General features: G+C 48.0%; 3 protein-coding genes across 3 annotated transcripts; 2 read left to right on the top strand and 1 right to left on the bottom strand.

Moving 5' to 3' along the window:
• Positions 1-1,475: 1,475 nt before the first annotated feature.
• LOC113214842 (uncharacterized) lies at positions 1,476-3,234 on the bottom strand. The gene is made up of 2 exons (XM_026434338.2): positions 3,062-3,234; positions 1,476-2,763 (listed from the first exon to the last, which is right to left on the bottom strand). The coding sequence occupies exons 1-2, from the start codon at positions 3,095-3,097 to the stop codon at positions 2,485-2,487; spliced, it is 315 nt and encodes a 104-aa protein (XP_026290123.1). The 5' UTR covers positions 3,098-3,234; the 3' UTR covers positions 1,476-2,484.
• A 6,377-nt stretch (positions 3,235-9,611) lies between these two features.
• Positions 9,612-12,168, top strand: LOC113214841 (axoneme-associated protein mst101(2)-like). The gene is made up of 6 exons (XM_026434336.2): positions 9,612-9,846; positions 9,924-10,048; positions 10,136-10,243; positions 10,320-11,149; positions 11,231-11,456; positions 11,541-12,168. Exons 2-6 carry the CDS (start codon positions 9,932-9,934, stop codon positions 11,970-11,972), a joined length of 1,713 nt encoding a protein of 570 aa, XP_026290121.1. The 5' UTR covers positions 9,612-9,846; positions 9,924-9,931; the 3' UTR covers positions 11,973-12,168.
• Positions 12,169-17,537: 5,369 nt separating this feature from the next.
• Positions 17,538-20,251, top strand: LOC113214838 (histone-lysine N-methyltransferase PRDM9-like). Its single transcript, XM_052269225.1, has 5 exons — positions 17,538-17,682; positions 17,814-17,966; positions 18,779-19,143; positions 19,255-19,519; positions 19,614-20,251. Exons 1-5 carry the CDS (start codon positions 17,538-17,540, stop codon positions 20,249-20,251), a joined length of 1,566 nt encoding a protein of 521 aa, XP_052125185.1.
• Positions 20,252-20,400: the final 149 nt, after the last annotated feature.

Here is a 20,400-nt window from a genome sequence, read left to right on the forward strand (position 1 = left end):
GTCTTCGGATTGACTTCAAACTTGGATTATAGATTCTTCTAAAGGTCCTTCACATTCTGGAATTTTTTGGGAGGGTCATATGAAATATTTTTTTTATTACTTTACTTCACTAAAACCTATGTAAAATAATAAAAAAAAATATTTCATATGACCCTCCCAAAAAATTCCAGAATGTGAAGGACCTTTAGAAGAATCTATAATCCAAGTTTGAAGTCAATCCGAAGACCTCAATTTTTGCTAGGAAGTTTACGGTATTTGAAAAAAAATTGTCGATATCTGTCTTTATAGACTTGGGTAAAACTTTCAAAAAAGTTTTATAGGTGCATTTGAATTGCTTTTTGATGCTCTTTCGATTGGTGAAGTCAGATTTGACCTATCTATAAAACTAAGCTAGTATTAATTCTACTTTATATTTAAGCTCTGTTTATCGAGCTTAAAAGGGCCAAAACTTTGATATTTTATATCTCCCAAACCGTTTGAGCTACAGGGCTCAAAATTTTGGTGGGATCCTCATATGCATAGGCCTTTCACCTGTGAGACGCCAGCCGAAATCCCTGACATTCGCCAGAATGGCACTTCGATTTGATATGGAGTTACTCTATAGAGTTACTCATGTGATAAATGCCCACACGAACAGGGTCGGGCCGGGACATGCGTCCGCCCAGGAGAAGCGGGGCCGGGACGTGATGCCCTGCCGAGACCTACGGGGCCCGGCCGCGCTAAATCTGCAATTTAACATTAACGGTATTCCATTATACTTTATTCCCTGGTATTCTTTTAAAAACTAATGTATAAAAAGTTTTGTTTGATTAAAGTCTGGTAATGATATTCAAAGTCACACTGCTTGAATAAGTCAAGAATTGCGAGTCATTTGTACACTGTTAGAGGTGCTACATTAAGAATAATTAAGAAGTGGACAGCTCAACTTGAAAGGATTTATAGATTAAAGCAACACCAGAAGTACTTTTTCTGATATAAATTAAGGGAATTTTCATTTCTTCTTGATTTAATGTATAAATCTATCAAGATAGTGCTTTCTACTTTGTAATTAACTTGCACTCCATGACTTCAAATTTAGGTATCTCAACAGGCAAAGGTTCTGAGGGAAAGCAACTGAATAAATTATTCTCTTCTGTTTTATTTATCAACAAAGTAAGTGTATTATTGCAGAACAGGTGTGGAGGAATCGACCCATCTCAGCTGTAATTGTCTTTTTGCCATTCACTCAAACCTTGACAGGAAAGAAACATCTATGTACTAATGCAAATGATTATTGTTGTACTAGTTCTAAGCCAGTCATATCATTTGTAACTATAATTTGTTTGAGTCTTGTGAGAAATATTGATAAATTAAAGACCTGTTGTGAATGACCTGTTGTTGACAATTACTTTTTGGTGAGTGAAATATCTCCCTCTTAGTTTCATGTATACATACAATGTAGCAAGGTAACAAAAATATAGTAATGTTGAAAAAAATACAGTGCATCTGTTTATTTACGCTGCATTTGATATCAGAGATGTATATGGAGTTACAAGCAATGTTCACAAGTACAGCAAAGATAAAGCTATGGCCAAATGGCCGATGGCCTATTTAAAGCAAAAGCAAAAGAATTCTATGTTCAGTACTACTTTGCAAACTAAAATACTACTACTGTTTAAACTCTCATATCTTATATTTATAAACTTTGTATTAACTTCTAAAATCACACTTTCTTGTATCCATCATGTCACAGAAATATCTTCATGTTATAGTCCAAAACAGGGCATCGCTCTATGGACATTGTTTTCCAAATAATAAAAAAAATAAAAAAAAATCGAGGACAGCACTGAGAATTTGTTCACAATTAATTATGAAACCAGAAGAGCCTAGACAAAGCAACAATCAGACGGGATGTGACTAATAAAAGCAAATTACTAAAGCTTAAGCAAGTTATCAGATACCTACTCCTCAAGAGCCTCTATTTCACATATATTCGCTCTCAAATGCCAGTCGACACTTGGTCAATAAACTAAGAACTATAGAGGAGACCAGATGTATCCAACAAAATTAATCTAACAAGCTACAGGAATTATGCCCCTTGATGCATTAACTCAAACCAACCTGGCACTTATTTTAGCAAAGCATCAAATGGATAAGACCATCAATACCAGGATAGTTAAAATAGGAGTGTACAAAAACTCCAACCAGAAATGCAAAGCAATTACCGATCCCAAATATTAACTCCACCAAATGAAAATTATTATTGTTGAACAAGCTGATATTATGAACATTTCATGGGCAGATGTTGTAAAAGAATAGACAGCCCAACAGAGCTATGAAAACTAACTTGAAAACTAATATACACACACTTTTCATTCCCGGATTTTTTACATTCCCCTTTTACATACAAATACAACATTTGCTTAAATACAAAGTATTAAAATAAATTAACATACTAAGAGATACTCAATGGTGTCTTTTTGAGTTTGTTTAATCTTTTCAACCTTATACAATAGTTGCAACAAAGTGCTTCAAGTATTCGTATGTACCATCATCAAGTTGATGGACCCCCACCCAATCATCTTCAGGCACACTAACTTTGTACTTCTTCCCACATAAATTAAAAGATCTGCTGTGCAGAACTTTACTAAAGTCCTTCAACGCTGCCTCCTGCGGCACCTGGACAAAGTATGTGAACTTCCGCTCACAATCCATCCATTTCAACTGGCATGCTTCAAAACTAGTCCCAGCGAGGAAGGTCCGCAGTTTGCTCTCTACTGCACTCTACATAAAAATGCAAACAAAACTTTGGTTAGGCCCCACAACTTTTCATGTCCTATTGATGAAACTTGAGGGAACCCAAAAGGTCATAAAAGGCGTGGAAACACAACAAAGCAGAAAGCACTAAACTGAAAGTCAACCTTACGTCTGAAAAGCATTATTTGACTTAGATTTAACCTTTGTGCAGCTATCACAGAAACACCAGGTTGGTCCTATTAGGACCTATAAACGCTTTTTAAAGCAGTTCGTGTAGGTTATGTTGCTTTGTTGTTTTTCACCACTACGCCTCGCCTGTACTTACATGGATACGGAGCCTTTCGTCGTAGTCGATAGGCATCTTGTCGGCTGAGCAAATTAAACTATCGGCTGAGCAAATTAAATTAAATTAAACTAAATTGAATTCTATTCTATTAGACTGCGATCGGCTCGCCAAAAATTTGCTGAGATCCCTCCCACTTCAGCGAACATGCGGTCACAAAAAATTTAGCACTTAATAATGCATGATAATATCAGTATCGTTAATTTTAATGTTATGCAAGTAATTTTTTTTACTATTTCTTAAAATTGGTTGTGTAAATTTAGTGGCGAAAATCGGTATTGCGGTTATTTTTTATTTGATCCAGAGATTTTTTTTTTAAGTTTTGTGTTGCCGAACCTTTTTTCTCCCCAAACTTGGTCGCATTTTTCTTGAACATTGCAATACGAATCTGTTGTCAATCGGTGTTTTTTTTTTTCGATTAGGTTGTTTTGGTTTTATCGTATGCATTCTGCACCTGTACAGACTTCGCTTTCTTTATTTATTTAGTAAATTAAGTATCCAATATCAATGGTTATCACATGTAGAATTGTCAAAGCAAGGAATAAAAGCGGGGGTCCAGGAGGCGGCAGCCCCCTGGCATTTCAGTATTGTTGAACCATTCATTTTTCAAAAACTAGTGACGAGCAGCTTTGCACTATGAGATGGCAATGATAATACCTTAGAAATTTAATAAAACTAAGCGGGGGTCCAGGGGGCGGCAGCCCCCTGGCATTTTAATATTGTTGAGGCCGCTTTTATTTATCACAAAATTAGGTATGAGTCTTGAACTATGAAATGTCTATGACAATACTAGAGGAATTTTTTAAAAGTAAGCGGGGGTCCAGGGGGCGGCAGCCCCCTGGCATTTTAATTTTTATTGAAGCTTTCATTTATTGAAAACTAGACAAGAGCTTTCAACAATAAGAATGATCATAGTTTGGAAATTAATCTATTAAAATTAAGCGGGGGTCCTGGGAGCGGCAGTCCCCTTGGATTTTAATTTTATTGAAGCTTTCATTCATTAAAAACCAGACAAGAGCTTTGAACGATAAGAGTATAATGATAGTTTGGAAATTTATTAAAAATAAATAGGTATATTTTATATTTGCCGATTGACTGTTCTTAGATCATCCGAATCGTCAACATTTTTATAAAATCACTTATACACTGGTGATTGATTATAAATCCAGCATAATGGTGACTATAAGCTGATTTGGCAATAAATTTAAACTATCACTAGAAAATATGCCCGAAGGGCCGAAGCTCAGCCAAAAGTTTCCAACTTTCACTAGTTCTAGTTCTAGACGGGCTACTGGACTTGGGCCTGGAGGGGTTCTCCCGAAGCTCACCAAGCTCCAAGTGAAGTGTGAAGTTAGCGGGATGACTGATGACTTGAGTTGACTTTTCAAACACAACTTTTACAAGTGGTGTTACCAGTGTGTTTGCTTTCTTACGCGTATATTATGCCTTCTTAAGCCTGAGCTCTCGCAGGCCAAAGTCAAAAGTTACATAAATTTCCATTTTTTTTTTATTTTTGAAAGAATTTGTCTCTATTTTCTATTCTATAAAGAGATGTTATGTAAATCATGGATATATATTATTCTAAGATGCACCCTAGTGATTGAAATTGAAATTATTTTGTTTGAATAATGTATATTTAAAAGTCATCTCTGTTCAAATGGAGTTTAGAGTCCCGTCAAATTTGAGATTCCACTATACCATTTAAAAAGTCAAGTCCTGTGATATTTTTCCTCTATGCGTGTTCCATCCGATACACATTTAGTACCGCCCCAACAAATCCGGTTCAGGTTCTAAACGTTGGTGTTTAGGAAATTTTAACTAGGTAAAGCCAAAGCTCAACAGTTCAAAAATGCTGAGAACTATATAAATATTTATTTATTTACAGATACACCAGATACACCAGATACACCTCATCAACTTATAAAATCATATCTTGCCGATAGAACACAAACTGTTATGACATTTAATAAAACCAAAAGTATCAACTTGGTTTTAAAAAACACAAAAATTGAACAAGTTAATCAAACTACTTTCCTAGGAATGGAAATAGAAAGTAAGCTGAGTTGGACAGCCCATATTATAAAGCTCAACAGCAAATTAGATAAAGGTATTTTCACAATCTCGCAGGTAGTTCAAAGTATGAATTTCAGGCAGTGTATGCAGGTATACTTTGCACACTTTTACTCCTTTTTAACTTATGGAACGGCAGTGTGGGGGGATGAGAGAATTAATAAACAGCTATGTCTGGGATTGTTTAGAAAACAAAAAAAAGCAATAAGACTTTTGGCATACAAAAGTGTTAAAAGACGCTCTTGTAGAGGTGTATTTAAAAGACTAGGTCTGCTCACACTGTCCTCCTTATATATCTTACAATCGGCAATTCTAGCGCGAAAATATTGTCTGGGAAAGACTAACAAAAAAGTGCATGACCATGATACGCGTAATAAAAAAATGCTACATGTTGAAAAAGGAAGTGAGAGATCTCCAGAGTATGCCTGTATACAAATATACAATAAATTGCCCAAAGAAATAGGAGAGGCACCAACTTTTAATAATTTTAAAAATAAACTGAAGCAATGGCTCATAGAGCAAGAGTATTATCAACTGGATGACTTTCTATTGTAATTAATTGACGATGCTATGTACTATACATATGTACCAATAACAGCAAATAAAATAAAAATAATAATAATAATAATAATATAAAAAAAGGGCAATTTTAATCAGAATCGGAATCTGAACCATAATACATTGCTCCCATGCACTGGGTGCATACTTGGGTCCTCCCAAAAATTTTTATATTGTTCGACCGCAACAACATAGCGTTCGAAATGGTCAAATGGAATTGTCCCACATGTTCCTGAAAAGCAAAAACAAAAACAAATAATTAATTTTGTACTAGGAGAACAAAAGTTTCCATGTAAGAAATTAGTCAACTTACTCTAAGTAAATTGTTAATTGCTGCACGTCGTCCTTGTAGGTTGAGCTGTGCCCAACCATTGATCAACTGCATTCCATTAATAATCAATTCAAATTTCTTCTTTCCTCGTTTGACGTTTACATGCACCATTGGAACATTTTGGGAATCGAGACCATACTTTAAAAGCTGGTGTATTTGCTGCAATAATAACAACAATATTAATAATGACAGTAGTAACTAGTGAATAATAATCCCCTTAACATTATACAGTTTCTTAAGAAATTAAAAAATTCAGATTATTCCTAGTCAAGCCTAATTAATCGACTAAAAAGCTTCAAGCATAAGACAGACTTTCTCAAACTGTCTGGTAACCTTAGGGTTGTCACAGGAGCAACAGGACAACTTAAATTGAAACTGATTCTTAAAAAGGGAAAAAACTGCTGTAGATTATAACTCAATTTGTGACTCAGGGCCCAATAGCTAGAAAACTGTGGAATTTGCCGCTGTTGTCGTTCTATCCGCTCTGTGTCGGGGTCCTCATGAGGTCGCCGATGACGCCCCTACTGGAATCTCGATCACTCGGTCATCGGGGTCGCTGAATCGAATGCCGCTGTCCGTTTGCACCTCCAGGGTCACCCCCCTCCTCGCGCGCGCGCGCCGTGCACCGGCTCGGGAGCTGCGCGATACCCAGCAACATGGCAGATAGCGTTCGAAAAGCTGGGCTACGTCAGTCGTCGAGGCACAGGACGGCGCGTAACGGGATCGTGTTGCTCAGGTCGCAGACACCTACAACACAGGTGAGCAATCGGTTGCCTGTCAAAGGATTTGCAGGCCCGTCGAGGCGCGGCGGGGCGCGGAGGGGCTGAAAGCGGGGGGTGGATGTGACGGGGCGTAACGGGGCGGAGCCGGCCGGCTGGCGCGACATCCGAGGTGTTCGAGCAGCAGAGATGGCCGCCCGCGCTCGCGCTCGCGCCCGCGACCCGCGGCGGCGGCCGAGGCAGCAGGAGCAGCAGGACATGCAGGGTCGAGACCTAAGGCAAGCAAGTCAAGCCAAAGGGCACCCCTCGCGCGGGGCTCGGGGCCCAGGATGCTAGCGCGTCCTGGCACCCCTGGCCAGTCCGACCCTGACACATGGACGCCTCGACGCGCGGCGGGGTGGTCTTGGTCTTTTCGCGCTGCGCTTGGACGCGTGAGCGAGTCGCCGGGGCCGGTGTGTGTTAGCGATGGCTGGGTGCGCAGGCACGGAGGCTGGGTCCTCGGTCCTCGACGACACCACGCCTTCAAGACCAGACACGCGGGCCTAGGCGCGGCTGCTGAGCGCGGCGCTGGGGGCGCAGAGGCCGCGGCGCGGAGGGGCCGAACGCGGGGGAGGATGTGACGGGGGGCAGAGTTTTATATCGGGTGGGACTGCAGACCCGGCGCCAGGGTTCCCAGAACCGCGAGGGCCTCCCGGACACGCACCGAGCGGTGCCGGCGTCGCCGGCCTGCCACACTGTGCGCCGGCCGGCTAGCGCGACATCCGGGACACAAGCAACGCGCGGCGCCACGCAGCGCTCTTAGACGAGACCGGCGCCCCGCCGGGCACCGCGCGCCAGCGGAGCGCCATCCGCGAGCCCTGTCGGATGAGACAACCCGTGTGGCGCTGTACGGCCGCGGTTTTGGTGTAGTTCCTAGCAAAGGCTAGGCAAAGGCGAGCTCTCTGCGAGGTATTCGAGGTATTCGATCCGTAATGAAATGAGTACTGGCGGGGCGGGACGGCGCGGAGGGGCCGAGCCGAGCAGGACGCGAGACGCGAGCAGCAGAGATGGCCGCGAAAAAGACCTCATGGTGCCCGCATGCCACGCCGTGCCCGGCCAGTCCAGGCCAGCGCAGGCCGGGGACGCGAGCACGCCGTCGACGTCCGGGCTGGTCAGCGGAGCAGGGAGGCGCGCGGACCTCTCTAGGCGCAAAAGCACCCCGTGGGGGGGGGGGGGGGGGGGGGGGGGGGGGGGCCCCCCCCGAAGGAGACCCGCCCCGGGGGGGGGGGGGGGGGGGGGGGGCGTGGACGCGAGCACGTCCGGGCTGGTCAGCAGGATAGCGCGCGGACCCCGTCTCGCGCGTTGCCCGCGCCCTCCACGGGTGACCCTTGAGGTGCAAACGGACCTCATGAGGTCCCCGACGACGACCCCAGGATGACCCGGGAGGTGCAAATTGACAATGCCATTGAATTTGGTGACCCTCAAAACCCCCGGGTCCGAAATTTGGTGTTGTCTCTTAGAGTGCACAGAGCGGATAGAACGGCAAAGGTAAAACATATGCACTGTACAACGTAAAATATAAGTTCGCTAGGGGTCTCCTCCCTTTCATCACAAACTATATTGGGCAGGACTTATCAAATCAAAAGATATTTCCAAAAGCTGTCCGAGCGATTTTGCTACCGGTAGCAAAATCGGTTATACTTACCCTTCCTGTTCTGTCCCTCTGGCTGTCGTCTGTAGCATGTCTTAAATGCTCCTTCTTCAAGCACAGCGCCGGTACACCACTGAAGTTCACGGGTGCGTCCATACTTGCTGGGAGGAGGGGGTTGGGGCTGCTCTGATGACTGACGAATGACGAATGACTCGCAGCGGTCGCAGCGCAGCGCAGATCGCTATGGTTTTTAGTTTCTCCTCCCCTCCCCGAGGGCCAGTACCCTCCCCTTCCCGCACGCCCCCTAGCCCAGGACATGAGGGTTTCAACCTAGAACAAAATTTTGTAAAGCTGGAAATGGGCTCATTCGATGCAGTTCGATGTGCTGATTCACGTAAACTAAAATCCCCAAGAATCCCCCGCCCGGACAACTCAGAAATTGAACAAAGGGCCTAAATGCAGAGGTTTGGGGTACTCGCTGTAGCTCCGAATCTATCTGTGCGATTTTAATGGGAAGGGTGTCAAAACGTGAAGAAAAGGACGCGAAACAAATGTCTATCGGCTTATAAACCACTCAAACGCTTCCTTCTAGTAACAAATTTGATCTAAATGCAGAGTTCGAATTTTACAAAGATGTTTTGAAACATATCACGTCATATCTCAATGGGAAGTTTGGGGATTCATAAAATGGCCTAAACAAACGGTATGCGCTCATCCTTTAGCCCCCTGTTGCTGTTTTCGGATTTGCGATACGTTAAACCGTTCAGGTTCTATGAGCCTGGAACTGAACCTGTGCAGAGGCTCCTGCGCCGCCGCGCGGCAGCCGCCCAGCGCTGGAGCAGCCTACCCCCTCCACTTCCCGGTCGCTCTCTCTCCCTCGCGCGCACGGGAAAAACAAGGACAGCGCAGTGCGATGTCATAATAATAAATATTAATAATTTAAACAGCACAAACCCATCCCATGCATTGTCATCTTTTGCTACCTATTAAAACCAACCCAACCTAAGGAGACAGAAAGAAAAAAAAAACGGTAAATTAGTAGCCGCTGGCGGCACAAACTAACGAAGCAATCATACAAGATTTTATCTTTCGCTAGTGTAGCCTCTCCGAGGCCTCACTCCGACCGGTCTTGGTGGGCGTGCAAGGGTCGGGCATCTAGTCAAATATAGCTGCCCGATAGACGAATTGAGCTAACGGAAAAAAGAAGAAGAAAGAAAGAAATGTATCCCGAACATGGCGGCGTATGAGAAGAGAAACGATCGGATCCGGTTTTCGATCACAATGTGCTTTCGCGCTCGCGCCCGATTCGATCTTACTGTACCGGTGCAGGTTGCAAGGCAAGCCCTCCTTTCGTTTAACCTCTGCGTTTCTCATGTGTACTGGTCATTTGACTACGAGGATTAAGGTTTGAGAGCCTTATCATTTACTCGTTTTCCCGGCTTAACCTGTATTCACCACCGTATGTTTAGTTTTTTCGGGACCTAGCCTCTCATGCCTCTACCTTTCCATGCCTTCAGGTCTGACATTTTGTTGCAGATTCTGACATGAGCAAACAGGAGTTGTGTAGGCTTTGCCACGGCAGGAGTGACAACATTAAAATTTTTGATGAAGAAGATTTTGAGCAGCTGCCAGAAAAAATCAGTTTCACTCTGAGTATAACTGTGAGTAGAGTAACATCATTTCCTCACTTGTACTTCAAATAATAATATTGTTTTGTTTAATCTTTACCTGGTGTTATTATGTTTCAGGTTTCTGCCTCAGATGCTAAAAAAACGCTGTGTTCATTATGCAAAATTAAAGTGACTGAATTTTTTGAATTTAAAACCAAGTGCCGAAACATTGAGTCTAATAAGGAGGTAAAAGTAAACTTTGTTGGACTAAGAATTTTATAGTAAACAGTACATCTTCTTTTACATTAATTTTGCTTTCTAGGTCACTGTGCCACCATATGTAAAGATTAAAACTGAACCAGTTGAGGCAGAGAATTCTGAATCCAAGCTACCTCAACCAGTGGATCCGTTTCTTTTAATTCCTATTGGTAATCCAATTCTACTTTCGGATCTTGCCTCTTTCCTTCCGACTTCAATCAATCAATCGATCACTCAGTCAAATCTTTTTAATAACTTAAACATAAAAAAAGAAAAGGAAGTAAAAGAAGTTAAGATTAATATAAAGAAAGAAGTTGACTTAACTCCAGTAAGTCCAATTGTCAGAACATTTAAAGAAGAGAATCTAGATGAATTGGTTGATGGTGTAATGAATGATATGACTGAAAGAGACTCAAGTGAAGATAGCAAGAACTCTGAAGACATGAATGATAAAAATGTATCTGAAGAGGAAAATTCTGCAAAGAACTCTGAAAAGTTATCTGAAAAGTCCTCTGAAAAGTCCTCTGAAAAGTCCTCTGAACAGTCCTCTGATAAGTCGTCTGATAAGTCTGATAAGTCCTCTGATAAAGAGAATTCTTGTAAGTCAAATAATAATGAGGGAAGTTCATCTGACGAGGAGAAATCTTCTGAGAAGTTAAATGGTAAAAGTTCCTCTGGAGAGAAATCAGATCCAAAATCTTCTGAAGATGACTCTTCATCTTCCGTTTCTGTCAACAAAAGACGTAGCGTGTCCTCTCGTGGAGGTAGAGGCCGCAAGCGCAGAGGAGGATCTGTCCGTGGCAGCTTGAGCAAAAGAGGCCGAAGTCGGAGAAGTGGCGATTGTGAGTCACCCAAAACCCAGTCACCCAAAACTCCAGAAAGAGAGGGAAAACGGTAAGTGCTTTTAAGCTTCCAGACTAACTCTTTTCTTCTGTTGACAAGTTTTAACCTAATGGTGTTCAAATTTTATTTCAGCCTTACAAGGAGCAGCACAGGCACAAGCATTCGTCGCAGGATTGTCGACAGCAGTGAGGATGATGGAGATTTTCATGTTCCTGATGACCCGGATGACCCAGAGTTCAAAAGTAGTAGGGCTCGATCAAGATCTCCTAGTGAATCCGCATCATCTTCATCTTCTGATGAAGACAAGCAAGAGACAAGCAAGAAGAAAATTATCAAGAAGACTGACCTGTCTCTGCTAGTAAGTTTTTTTTTTTTTTTATGTCCACGTCCACACATGATAGTTTCCTCTTCTGATTGAGTTTACCATTAATTTTCATTCCAGCTTCAATCGGCCAAGCAGGAGAAAGAGGAGGCTCTTAAACGCCAATGCCCTCACTGCAAAATGGTTTATAAACATTGGGTTTCTTATGACGATCATGTGAAGAGTTGCAAAGGACCAAAAGAAAAGGATGATGATAAGGAGCGGAAATGTGTTATATGCCTCACCTTGTTCAAAGGAACAAGAGCATTGAGAGAACACATGGAGGTTCACCAGCCTAAGAAAGGTCCCAGTCATCACTGCAAAATATGCAATGAAAACTTCCCATCTAAAGGTGGCTTAATATGCCACAATGCTCTGAAGCATAGTGCAGGCGTTACCAAGCCTATAGTTGCACCAGAGAGGAAAAAGCATCATTGTGTAACATGCAATGAAACATTCGACTCCAGTGGGGATTACATATGCCACACTGTGTTAAAACACAAAAAAAAGTAATTAGTATTAAATCTTATTACAGTTTATATGTAAAATTTTCCTTATCATTATTGTGATTAATTAATTTTTTAAACAGTCCATAGTGCCGGCATGTCAAAGGACATCCATAGTTTCAGAGTAGTTGTAATGAGTTAGAAATAGACCCTCATGTCTCATGTGCAAATCGGTGTTTAAGAAATATAGCCTTTTGTTCACATTTGATGCCTCCTTTCCTCTTTCTGAGAGGTCCGTGGCCTAAGGCCACGACTTGAGCTCTCGACCGTTTCGATCCGCCAACGTCCATTTTTTAGGGTCCGCAAACAAAAGATCCCGCGTCGTCACATGTGTGTACCCTTGTTATTATTTTTTCAAGAGGATATTTAAACCGCGAGGCCCGTTGGCGTCGTCATTTTTCATGATCGGGTCGACATGTGGCGATGCCGTGGCGATGCGGCGACGAGTGTCCGTCCTCAACCCTTCGGCCCCACATCGCCATGCTGCTGAGCCGAGAGGTACTCGTGTGGGAGCGCTCCCTCAACGGAGCCACGTTCCGCGCAAGGGCGGCCCTGTGGATCTGGCGAAAGGTACCCTAGAACTACCTATACCCTAGGGTGTAGATTTTGTCCAATAATAAATTTTCGAGAAAAAAATTGGCACGCGCTTGTCGGTGAGGTGACAGTTTGTGTTGGTTGTTCGTGCAGCTGGTGCTGCTGGCGCCGGTGTGGCTCGCCCTGGCCGTGGTGCGGGTCTGCCTGAGCCGCTCGGTGCCGGACTTCCTGGCCACGCTCGTCGGCCTCCTGCCGCAGTACTCGGCCGGCACGGCGGGCTTCCTCCTGGCGCGCCGCACCGCCAGCATCGCCACCCTCATGAACCACGTGCGGCTGCTCGCCGAGGCCATCGAGGCCGCCAAGCAAGACGTGGTCGAGGCGACGGCCCGCTGCGCCTGGCTGGTGCGCTTCGTGCGCCGCGCCTTCACCGTCTACATGACGACGGGCATGTCCATGATCGTGGTGCAGCAGGTGGTGGCCGGCCCGCCCGCACCCACCGTCGGCGAGCAGCGGCCGCACTTCCTCGTGCACGTCAACGAGACGGTCAAGTGGACGTTCCACGCCCTGAGCTACTTCGCGCTGTGGGTGCTGCTCGCCACCGTGCTGCTCGCGCTCAACGGCATGTACAATGTGCTGGTGCTCCGCATGGAGCGGGCGCACGGCTACGCCCAGGTGCTCGCCGCGGCCTGCCTGCACAACCAGCTGCTGGCCCTGCAGGCCGAGCTCAAGGACATGACCTTCCAGCCCATGCTGCACGTGCTGGCCGGCCACCTGGTTCTCTCTGCTCACGTTCAGCACCCTGCCACTCGTGTTCGGGACGCTGTCCCTGCTCGCCGACGGCCTCGAGGTACAAATACTTGTTGGCGACCGGACCGGATCACGGGGCTCGCCCCCCTTCCCTCTCTCCTTCCCACCCTCCTCTAACTTCAAACAAGGATTTGACCTCAACTTCATTTTTCTGCTGGCAGTTACGGTCGGAGCGCTTCGCCCTGGAGGTCCTCTCCGGCGCTGACGTGCTCGGCGAACCCCTGGCCGCCAGCAAGCTGCGCCTCATGATGGTCACCAGAGCCCACGGCTTCCAGGTGCGGGCCCCGCAGGCTGAGACTGACGCACTGACACTTATTCGCGGCTTGTTTTCCTCTTTCAACCCGATTGTGTTGCAGGGACTTCCCTCCGGCTTCAGCCTGCGCGGCTTTGGCCCCCTCAACAAGCGCGCCGCATTCAGTGCGCTGCACCGCTGGTACCAGTACCTGCAGCTGCTCATGGGCTCCAGCTAACAGAGTCGAAATCTGACTGGAGTAACTCGTTGTTAGGGATAGTTCAAAAAGTACGCCCGTCTTTCTCAGCTTCGTTCAGCGCTTTGCGCTTTACGGGAGCTAGTTACGCGTCCTAGTCCTAGTTCTAGTTACTACGCTATGTCCAAGCCTGGACTGGCGGGACTGGTAGGGGTAGGCCCTAGGGGACGGAGAGCCCTTCGGCAAGTCAGTATCTCGGAGCCACGGTGGAGTGTCGAGGTGCTCCTCTATTGTATCATACGGAATAGATATACCAGTTCCAACCTAATAACTCAACTACCTATTCATTGATCAACCACCCGAGGAAATCAATACTAAAACACTGCAACACTGCGGAACTCGGGGTAGGCCAGCCCGCGGTACACACGAGCACAGCAGGCCATATCTTGCCTACCTATCAGGCGCTCTGATCCACGAAAGTCGAAAGTACTTTGAGGATGATCCCTTATATATTGCGCTGATGGTTCTTGACACGGGGGAACTCCAGGTCCGCGATCCAGCACAGGTGGAGCGCCTTGAGCTCGTTGTAGACCGCGATTTTGCACCGCCAAACATTGCCCTCCCACTGGATGGGAATGTGCAGCAGGGCCTCCAGGTCGGCGGTGGCGTAGCGCGTTTGGTAGTCTCCCTGCCAAAGACAACATCCCGGTGAGAAAATATTTAGCTGTATTGATTAGAAGCGATGCGGCTAGGAGATTGTTTGACATTGCTGTGAGGAGGCGGTTACCTTGAGGAAGGGGCACTTGAACGGCGGGTGCATCTTCTTCATGCTGGCGCTCCACGGCATGCCCGAGGCGCCCATCACCTGGCACACCCCCAGGTCGTAGGTCCACGTCTGGTAGTACTCGCACGAGTTGGAGGTCACGGCTTCCCGGCACTTTATCAGGGTCATGTCAAACTAAGGGGGGTGACGAAAGTCATCGCCCCGTCAGACTTACAATTATGGTTTCACAAGAAAAAAACACCTTTTGGTGATAGGGATAGCATTAGTACCTTGCTGAAGGACTGTGCGGTCTTGGTGATCACCATGTCAACGTCGACGCTGACCGATCCGTCGGACATGTGTCGCAGGGCCGACGACATGTTGCTGATGGCGGACGGCCGGTCCTTGCAAAGGTCCAGGCTGAGCAGGCGGGTCACCAGGTGCGACGAACCTCTCTTGGCCGGTCTCCCCTGCGGTATCACGTCCACCTCGTCCATACTATACAAACACCCTTGGGGTCGTACGCAAACTACGTCAGTTTCAAGGGAGGGGTACTTTTTCACGACCATCTGCAAGGGTGGCCCTGGCTCAGCTCACAGACCCCTGCTGAACATTTCATAGTTAGGCGTGCGCGTGGGTTTGCAGACTAATGCCTCCACGGTGCTTTGTAGCCCCGTGCGAGTAGGCAAACCGCACGCACGCCTGCATGGCGTCAAGTATGGCTACACAGTTAACTGAAGTGTGAGACCAAAATAGAGCACCCCTTGCCTGACATTTGGAAAAGTAGAGCCACCGCGGGTTTGTCCAGTGGTCCAGGGTTCCAGGTCAGGTTTGTCCTTTACCGTCCTCGCGCCGGACGCCAGCAGAGCGCCACTGGTCGGTCAGCAGTACGAGCAACCGAACGCTCCACCCCCAGCTCCTGGCGCAGGCCATGAGCGTATTCACGTTGCCCGGCTAGCTCTCCTCCGCGCTCGCCATGGCCGTCGTCCTGTCCGTCCTCTGTCGCACTGTTTGTTGTTCTGCCGCTCTTAATGACACGATCGTCTGACATCCGGCAAAAATAAATAGTGTAACGCTGGTGTAATTATGTACCCAGGCCAAGAGATTAATGACGGCGAAATGAACGCGGCGCCTGGTGCTCTGCACCGTGTTCAGGTACTACATGGCGTCAATTTATTTTGTAATGCAAACAATAGTATAGTAATAATGTGAACATAGGGTACTGGAAAAAAACGTTTCCGTTTCGTGTTTTTGTTTTCTTTTGGCTGACTGCGTCGCTGCGGCTGTGGCCGTGTGGGAGCGTGGACGTGGACGCCTTACAGCGAACTGTCGAAGTTGAGCAGCACCTGCACGTACTGGAACCACTTCCGCATGGCGTTGAGGCAGGTAGGCCTGGTGGTGCGACACGGGGGGATAGGTTTGCAAACCAGTCGGAGCGGAGCGCGGAGCATCCTCCTCACAAGTCAGGTCACCCGATTTAATGCGGCCTTGCCTGAAAACGAGCTGCGAAAAACTGAGAGAGCAGGAGGAGGCGCGTCGCGCCCGGCGCACGTGGCGTTGGAGACATCCGCCGAATACATGGCGGGCAGCCAGGCAGGCAGGCAGGCAGCCTTAGCCCGGCTACCACTCGATAAGATGTTCGATGAGGAGGAGGTCAAGCAGAGGGCTCCGCTCCTCGCGCCTGTCGGCCAGAGCAGGCGACCAAAGGCCTAGCGAGTCAAGGTTCCGAGCGCAAAGGTCTCTCTCTCTACAAGAATAGAAACAAAAATTCCGCTCGGTGGCTATAAAATTGTCATTTTATTGACGGGAAATAGATTTGCCTTGCGCAACTTGGCCGCGTGGGTGGATTGAAATATAAATATAAGTAACGACCGGGCGGCTCGCGTACTGCGTACACTCGAGGCGGGGCGAGGCATTTCATTTCATTTCTCACACGCCCGTGCCCGGCCTTGATCCATCTCCATACTGCTGGGCCCGCTCCGCCCCGCCCCGCCCCGCTCCGCTTTGCTCTCCGGGTGACAGACAAAAATTTCGGGTCGGTGAACTGGATGGAATCATGTTGGTCCCGGCTGCCTCATGACGTGGCCGGAGGAAAAGAGGAAAGGGGGGGGGGGGGCGTAATCAACATCAAAGTTTTATCGAAGTCCTGCTCTGCTTGCTGGAGCACAAACACACACACACATACCTTTGATCCACGGGGCGTTGCCATGGGGACCGTCCGTCTGGACAACACCATACCTCTAAACACGCACCCGCTCATGGCTACATTACATTGTCCCGGATCCTCGGCGCCATGGGACTCATGGAACCCGACCGGCCGGCCGGACTCCACATACCGACACACGCACCCGCTCCTGTTTGTACACACACATTGTCCAGGATCTTCCTCACCGCAGACTTATGACTACATACCGTATACCGTGGAACGCAGCTTAAGTCGGTTATGATGCGTGCCGGCTGTTGTCTGATTGGTTTATGCAGAAACTTCTCATTTCTTGTTCCGTTCTTCATGTTCTTCTATCTGATCGTCTTCGCGGGACAAACTAAAGTCTTGAGGTGCTCACCGAGTCCACTCCGCGCAGCGTGATCGCGACACTAACCTCACGAGTTTTGATCTGACCGCGAATTCTGTTTTATGGCGTTTTTCATCACGGGAAAAACAGAACGAAAAATGTTAAATCGACAGACAACAGGGTATTCCACTGGAACGAAACCGGAAGCGGTAAGAAAGCATGACCGCCGGACCTTGTTTCCTCCTCACGTTGTGGCGCAGACTCTGGCAGACTCCAAATGATAGATTTCTAACAATTACTCTTACAACTGAGGGAAAGAAAAATGCTCGTTTATCAATCTAATATTATACAGAAAAACTGTGAAGTTTTGAATTGAAATGAGAAGTTACGCACGTGAGGTCATATTTTTTGACCGTTCAAATTTGCATATTCTGGAACGCACCCCCAGAGGGTGGTTCGCGGTTATCGTTAACGTGAGACGCACGGAGTGCAAGGTGCAAGTGTCGTTCAACATAATTTGATCTAAGATGGAGAGCAGCTCTAGTTCAGATGAAAGTGAATATGACGACATCCAAGAATTCTTCCCAGCAAGCGAATGGAGAGAAATGTCGTCCTACGAAAAGGGCAGCTACAGGAACGCAAAGAGGAACTTCAGTGCCATGCAACAGGCGGGTGAGTGTTTCGAAGCCTACGCAGACCAATGAACAATCTAACCTTTCACAATTTTTGGGATTTTGGGGATGTTGATAGGCCCCATACATTTCTTTGAGGCCCTACTTAACAACATTTCGCTTCTTTTCTAGGACTAACTCCCAAAGTACCCCATTGGATGCAGAGGAATTTTAAAGTTGTGAAGAAGCCAGCAGCGAAGCGGGTTAAATCAGTCGAGGAGGACGAAGACTTCGACGAGAAAGATTTAGAATGGTCCCCTCGAAAGGAAAACCAGACAGGAACGTGTACAGCTCGTCCTTCTCGCGCCAAGAAGTTCGTTGCACCGAAAGCATCGAGGTGGGTAGGATAGGCCTAACATTCTGCACAGTGCACGGACTGTTTCCCGAGCGTTTCCCGCCAATATCTCTCGGCCGGCGGCCGGTCGTGTTGCGTGCTGTTGGTTAGGTTAAGGCTCGGCTAAAAAGGAGCCCTCACGTTCTTCCCGCTATTCTTCTAACTTCAAAGGCTGGATAAGAGACTAAAACTGTTCTAGACGTTAGACTTGACCCCCGTTTTGATTCTGGCTTGTTGTAGGTCAGCGACGAATAGCAGTGCCCGCGGGCGCGGGAAAGAAAACATCGCCCCAACTGCAAGCACAAGCACCGCGTCTTCGGCCCCGGGGGACCAGAGTGCAGCAACCGCAGCATTGGCGGCGACCTGCGCGGCACCGGTTGGCGCTGGTCGTGGACAAGGTAAGGAATTGGGACGCGGGCATCTCGAGCCTCAGGGTGGTGAGCCTTGTCCGGCGTCAGTGGTGATGGGTGATGGTCGCCTACAGCTAGTGATGACAACTGTTTTCTCACTGGACCGCCGAAGTTACCTCGTGTTTCTACTGTGTTCGCAGAGTCGGAGCCTGGACCATCCTGCTCCACCTCTCAATGTGCGCCCGCCGCCCCTCGCTATTCTCTGAGGGCTGCCAGTCGGGGTAAAGTGTACGCGGAGGCTCCAGTCCTGGACGAGGACGATTTTTTGTGTGAGTTTTGCAGTGTTGACGCGATGTTTGCGCTTCTTTAGCTCCTTCAGACACAATCATTAGCACATTTTCCCCCTTGCGCAGTTTGCGACGACTGCGGCAGAGAGTGGGAGGGAGATTGCCCTGAGCACGGACCTCTCCAGGTCATCCCGGATTCAGAGGTGACTATACACATTTCAGACTGTGGTGGTTCGGAGTGTCTTTTCCCTAGTATCTCGGCAGCATTTCTTACGATCTCTCCTCCTTTCCTCCCGCTGCTGCTCCAGGTCGCCGTCAACGACCCGGAGCGGGCACTTCGCTCGCTGCCGAGCTGCCTGGCGGTGCACGACAGCAAGATCCAGGGGGCGGGCCAAGGCGTCTGGGCCAAGCAAGCCATCTCTAGGCGGGTACGCTTCGGTCCATATGAGGGTGACATCACCAAGAAGAAGGAGACGGGGTACGGCTGGGAGGTGAGTCTGAGTCCCGAGGTGGGGTGGGGACGCCACCCTCCAGGAGCTCCAGGGTCCTCGTCCGTCCCATGTCCTCCACCACTCACCTTTGCACATGTGCCCCTCTGACAGATCCGCCGTGAGGGGAAGACAGTGCACTGCGTGGACGCTCTGGACCCGGCGCACTCCAACTGGATGCGCTTTGTCAACTGTGCTCGCAACAAGGGAGAAGAGAACCTGCACCCGTACCAGTACCACGGCAAGCTGTACTACCGCACGGTGTGCGACATCCCGGCGAACACCGAGCTGCTCGTGTGGTACGGGGACTCGTACGGCAAGGAGCTGGGCATCGACCCCAAGGACTACAGGGAGCCGGCCAGCGACGCGCGCGCCTTCAGTGAGTACTGCTTTGTAGTCCCGCTCTCCGCGCCACACATTCTAGCCATGTTCTAGCTGGCACACTTCTAACACCTCTGCGCCTCGCCCCTTAGCTGGAACCTTCCCCTGCGAGCAGCAATGCGGCATTTGTTTCGTAAGTCCTCTGCTGCTGGCGCAGCACCGACGATCGGGTCGCTGCCAGGCAGAGATCAACCGCCGCCGGGCTTGCGGTGCTCCTGGGGCTGAGGCTCCTGGGGCTGCGGGCGCCAGTACCGGCGCGGCGGCTGCGGGCTCGGGGGAAGACCAGCGGCGCACCCAGGGCAAGCATAGCTGTGGCGTGTGCGGGGCTGCCTTCGGGGATAGCTCCAAGCTGGAGAGACACATGCGCATTCACACCGGAGAGAAGCCGTTCACCTGCACCACCTGCGGGACTGCATTCAATGATCAGACCAACCTCCAGCGGCACATGCGCATAGTCCACACCATGGAGAAGCTCTTCAGCTGCGCCACCTGCGGGGCTGCATTCAATTTGAAAGGCAGCCTCCAGCGGCATATGCACACCCACACCGGGGAGAGGCCGTTCAGCTGCGCCACGTGCGGGGCTGCATTCAACAGGAGCAACATCCTCAAGGACCACATGCGCACCCACACCGGGGAGAAGCCGTTCAGCTGCACCACCTGCGGGTCGGCATTCACGCGGAGCGGCAACCTCAAGGGCCACATGCGCACCCAACACAGGGAGCAGCCCTGAGCGGAACTGCCTTTTATCAGAGCCCTATGAACTTCTCATTCAAAAAAACAATTCTTTTCTTTAATTTTTTGTTTAATTTTTAAACCTATGAATTTTTGTTATTTGTTATATTTCTAACAAGAGTGATATTGTTGTTTAGTTTTCTTCTC

Source organism: Frankliniella occidentalis, unplaced genomic scaffold, assembly GCF_000697945.3.
Source record: "Frankliniella occidentalis isolate FOCC.00 unplaced genomic scaffold, Focc_3.1 Scaffold86, whole genome shotgun sequence".
NCBI lineage: Eukaryota > Metazoa > Arthropoda > Insecta > Thysanoptera > Thripidae > Frankliniella > Frankliniella occidentalis.

Excerpts from the sequence above, each read along its gene's own strand:
- LOC113214842 (XM_026434338.2), bottom strand. The coding sequence starts at position 3,097 with ATGCCTATCGACTACGACGAAAGGCTCCGTATCCAT. Across the intron at positions 2,764-3,061 it reads ACGAAAGGCTCCGTATCCAT|AGTGCAGTAGAGAGCAAACT; the intron begins GTAAGTACAGGC and ends ATTTTTATGTAG.
- LOC113214841 (XM_026434336.2), top strand. The coding sequence starts at position 9,932 with ATGAGCAAACAGGAGTTGTGTAGGCTTTGCCACGGCAGGAGTGACAAC. Across the intron at positions 10,049-10,135 it reads GTTTCACTCTGAGTATAACT|GTTTCTGCCTCAGATGCTAA; the intron begins GTGAGTAGAGTA and ends ATTATGTTTCAG. Across the intron at positions 11,150-11,230 it reads CCAGAAAGAGAGGGAAAACG|CCTTACAAGGAGCAGCACAG; the intron begins GTAAGTGCTTTT and ends ATTTTATTTCAG.
- LOC113214838 (XM_052269225.1), top strand. The coding sequence starts at position 17,538 with ATGGAGAGCAGCTCTAGTTCAGATGAAAGTGAATATGACGACATCCAA. Across the intron at positions 19,144-19,254 it reads AGACGGGGTACGGCTGGGAG|ATCCGCCGTGAGGGGAAGAC; the intron begins GTGAGTCTGAGT and ends CCCCTCTGACAG. Across the intron at positions 19,520-19,613 it reads CAGCGACGCGCGCGCCTTCA|CTGGAACCTTCCCCTGCGAG; the intron begins GTGAGTACTGCT and ends CTCGCCCCTTAG.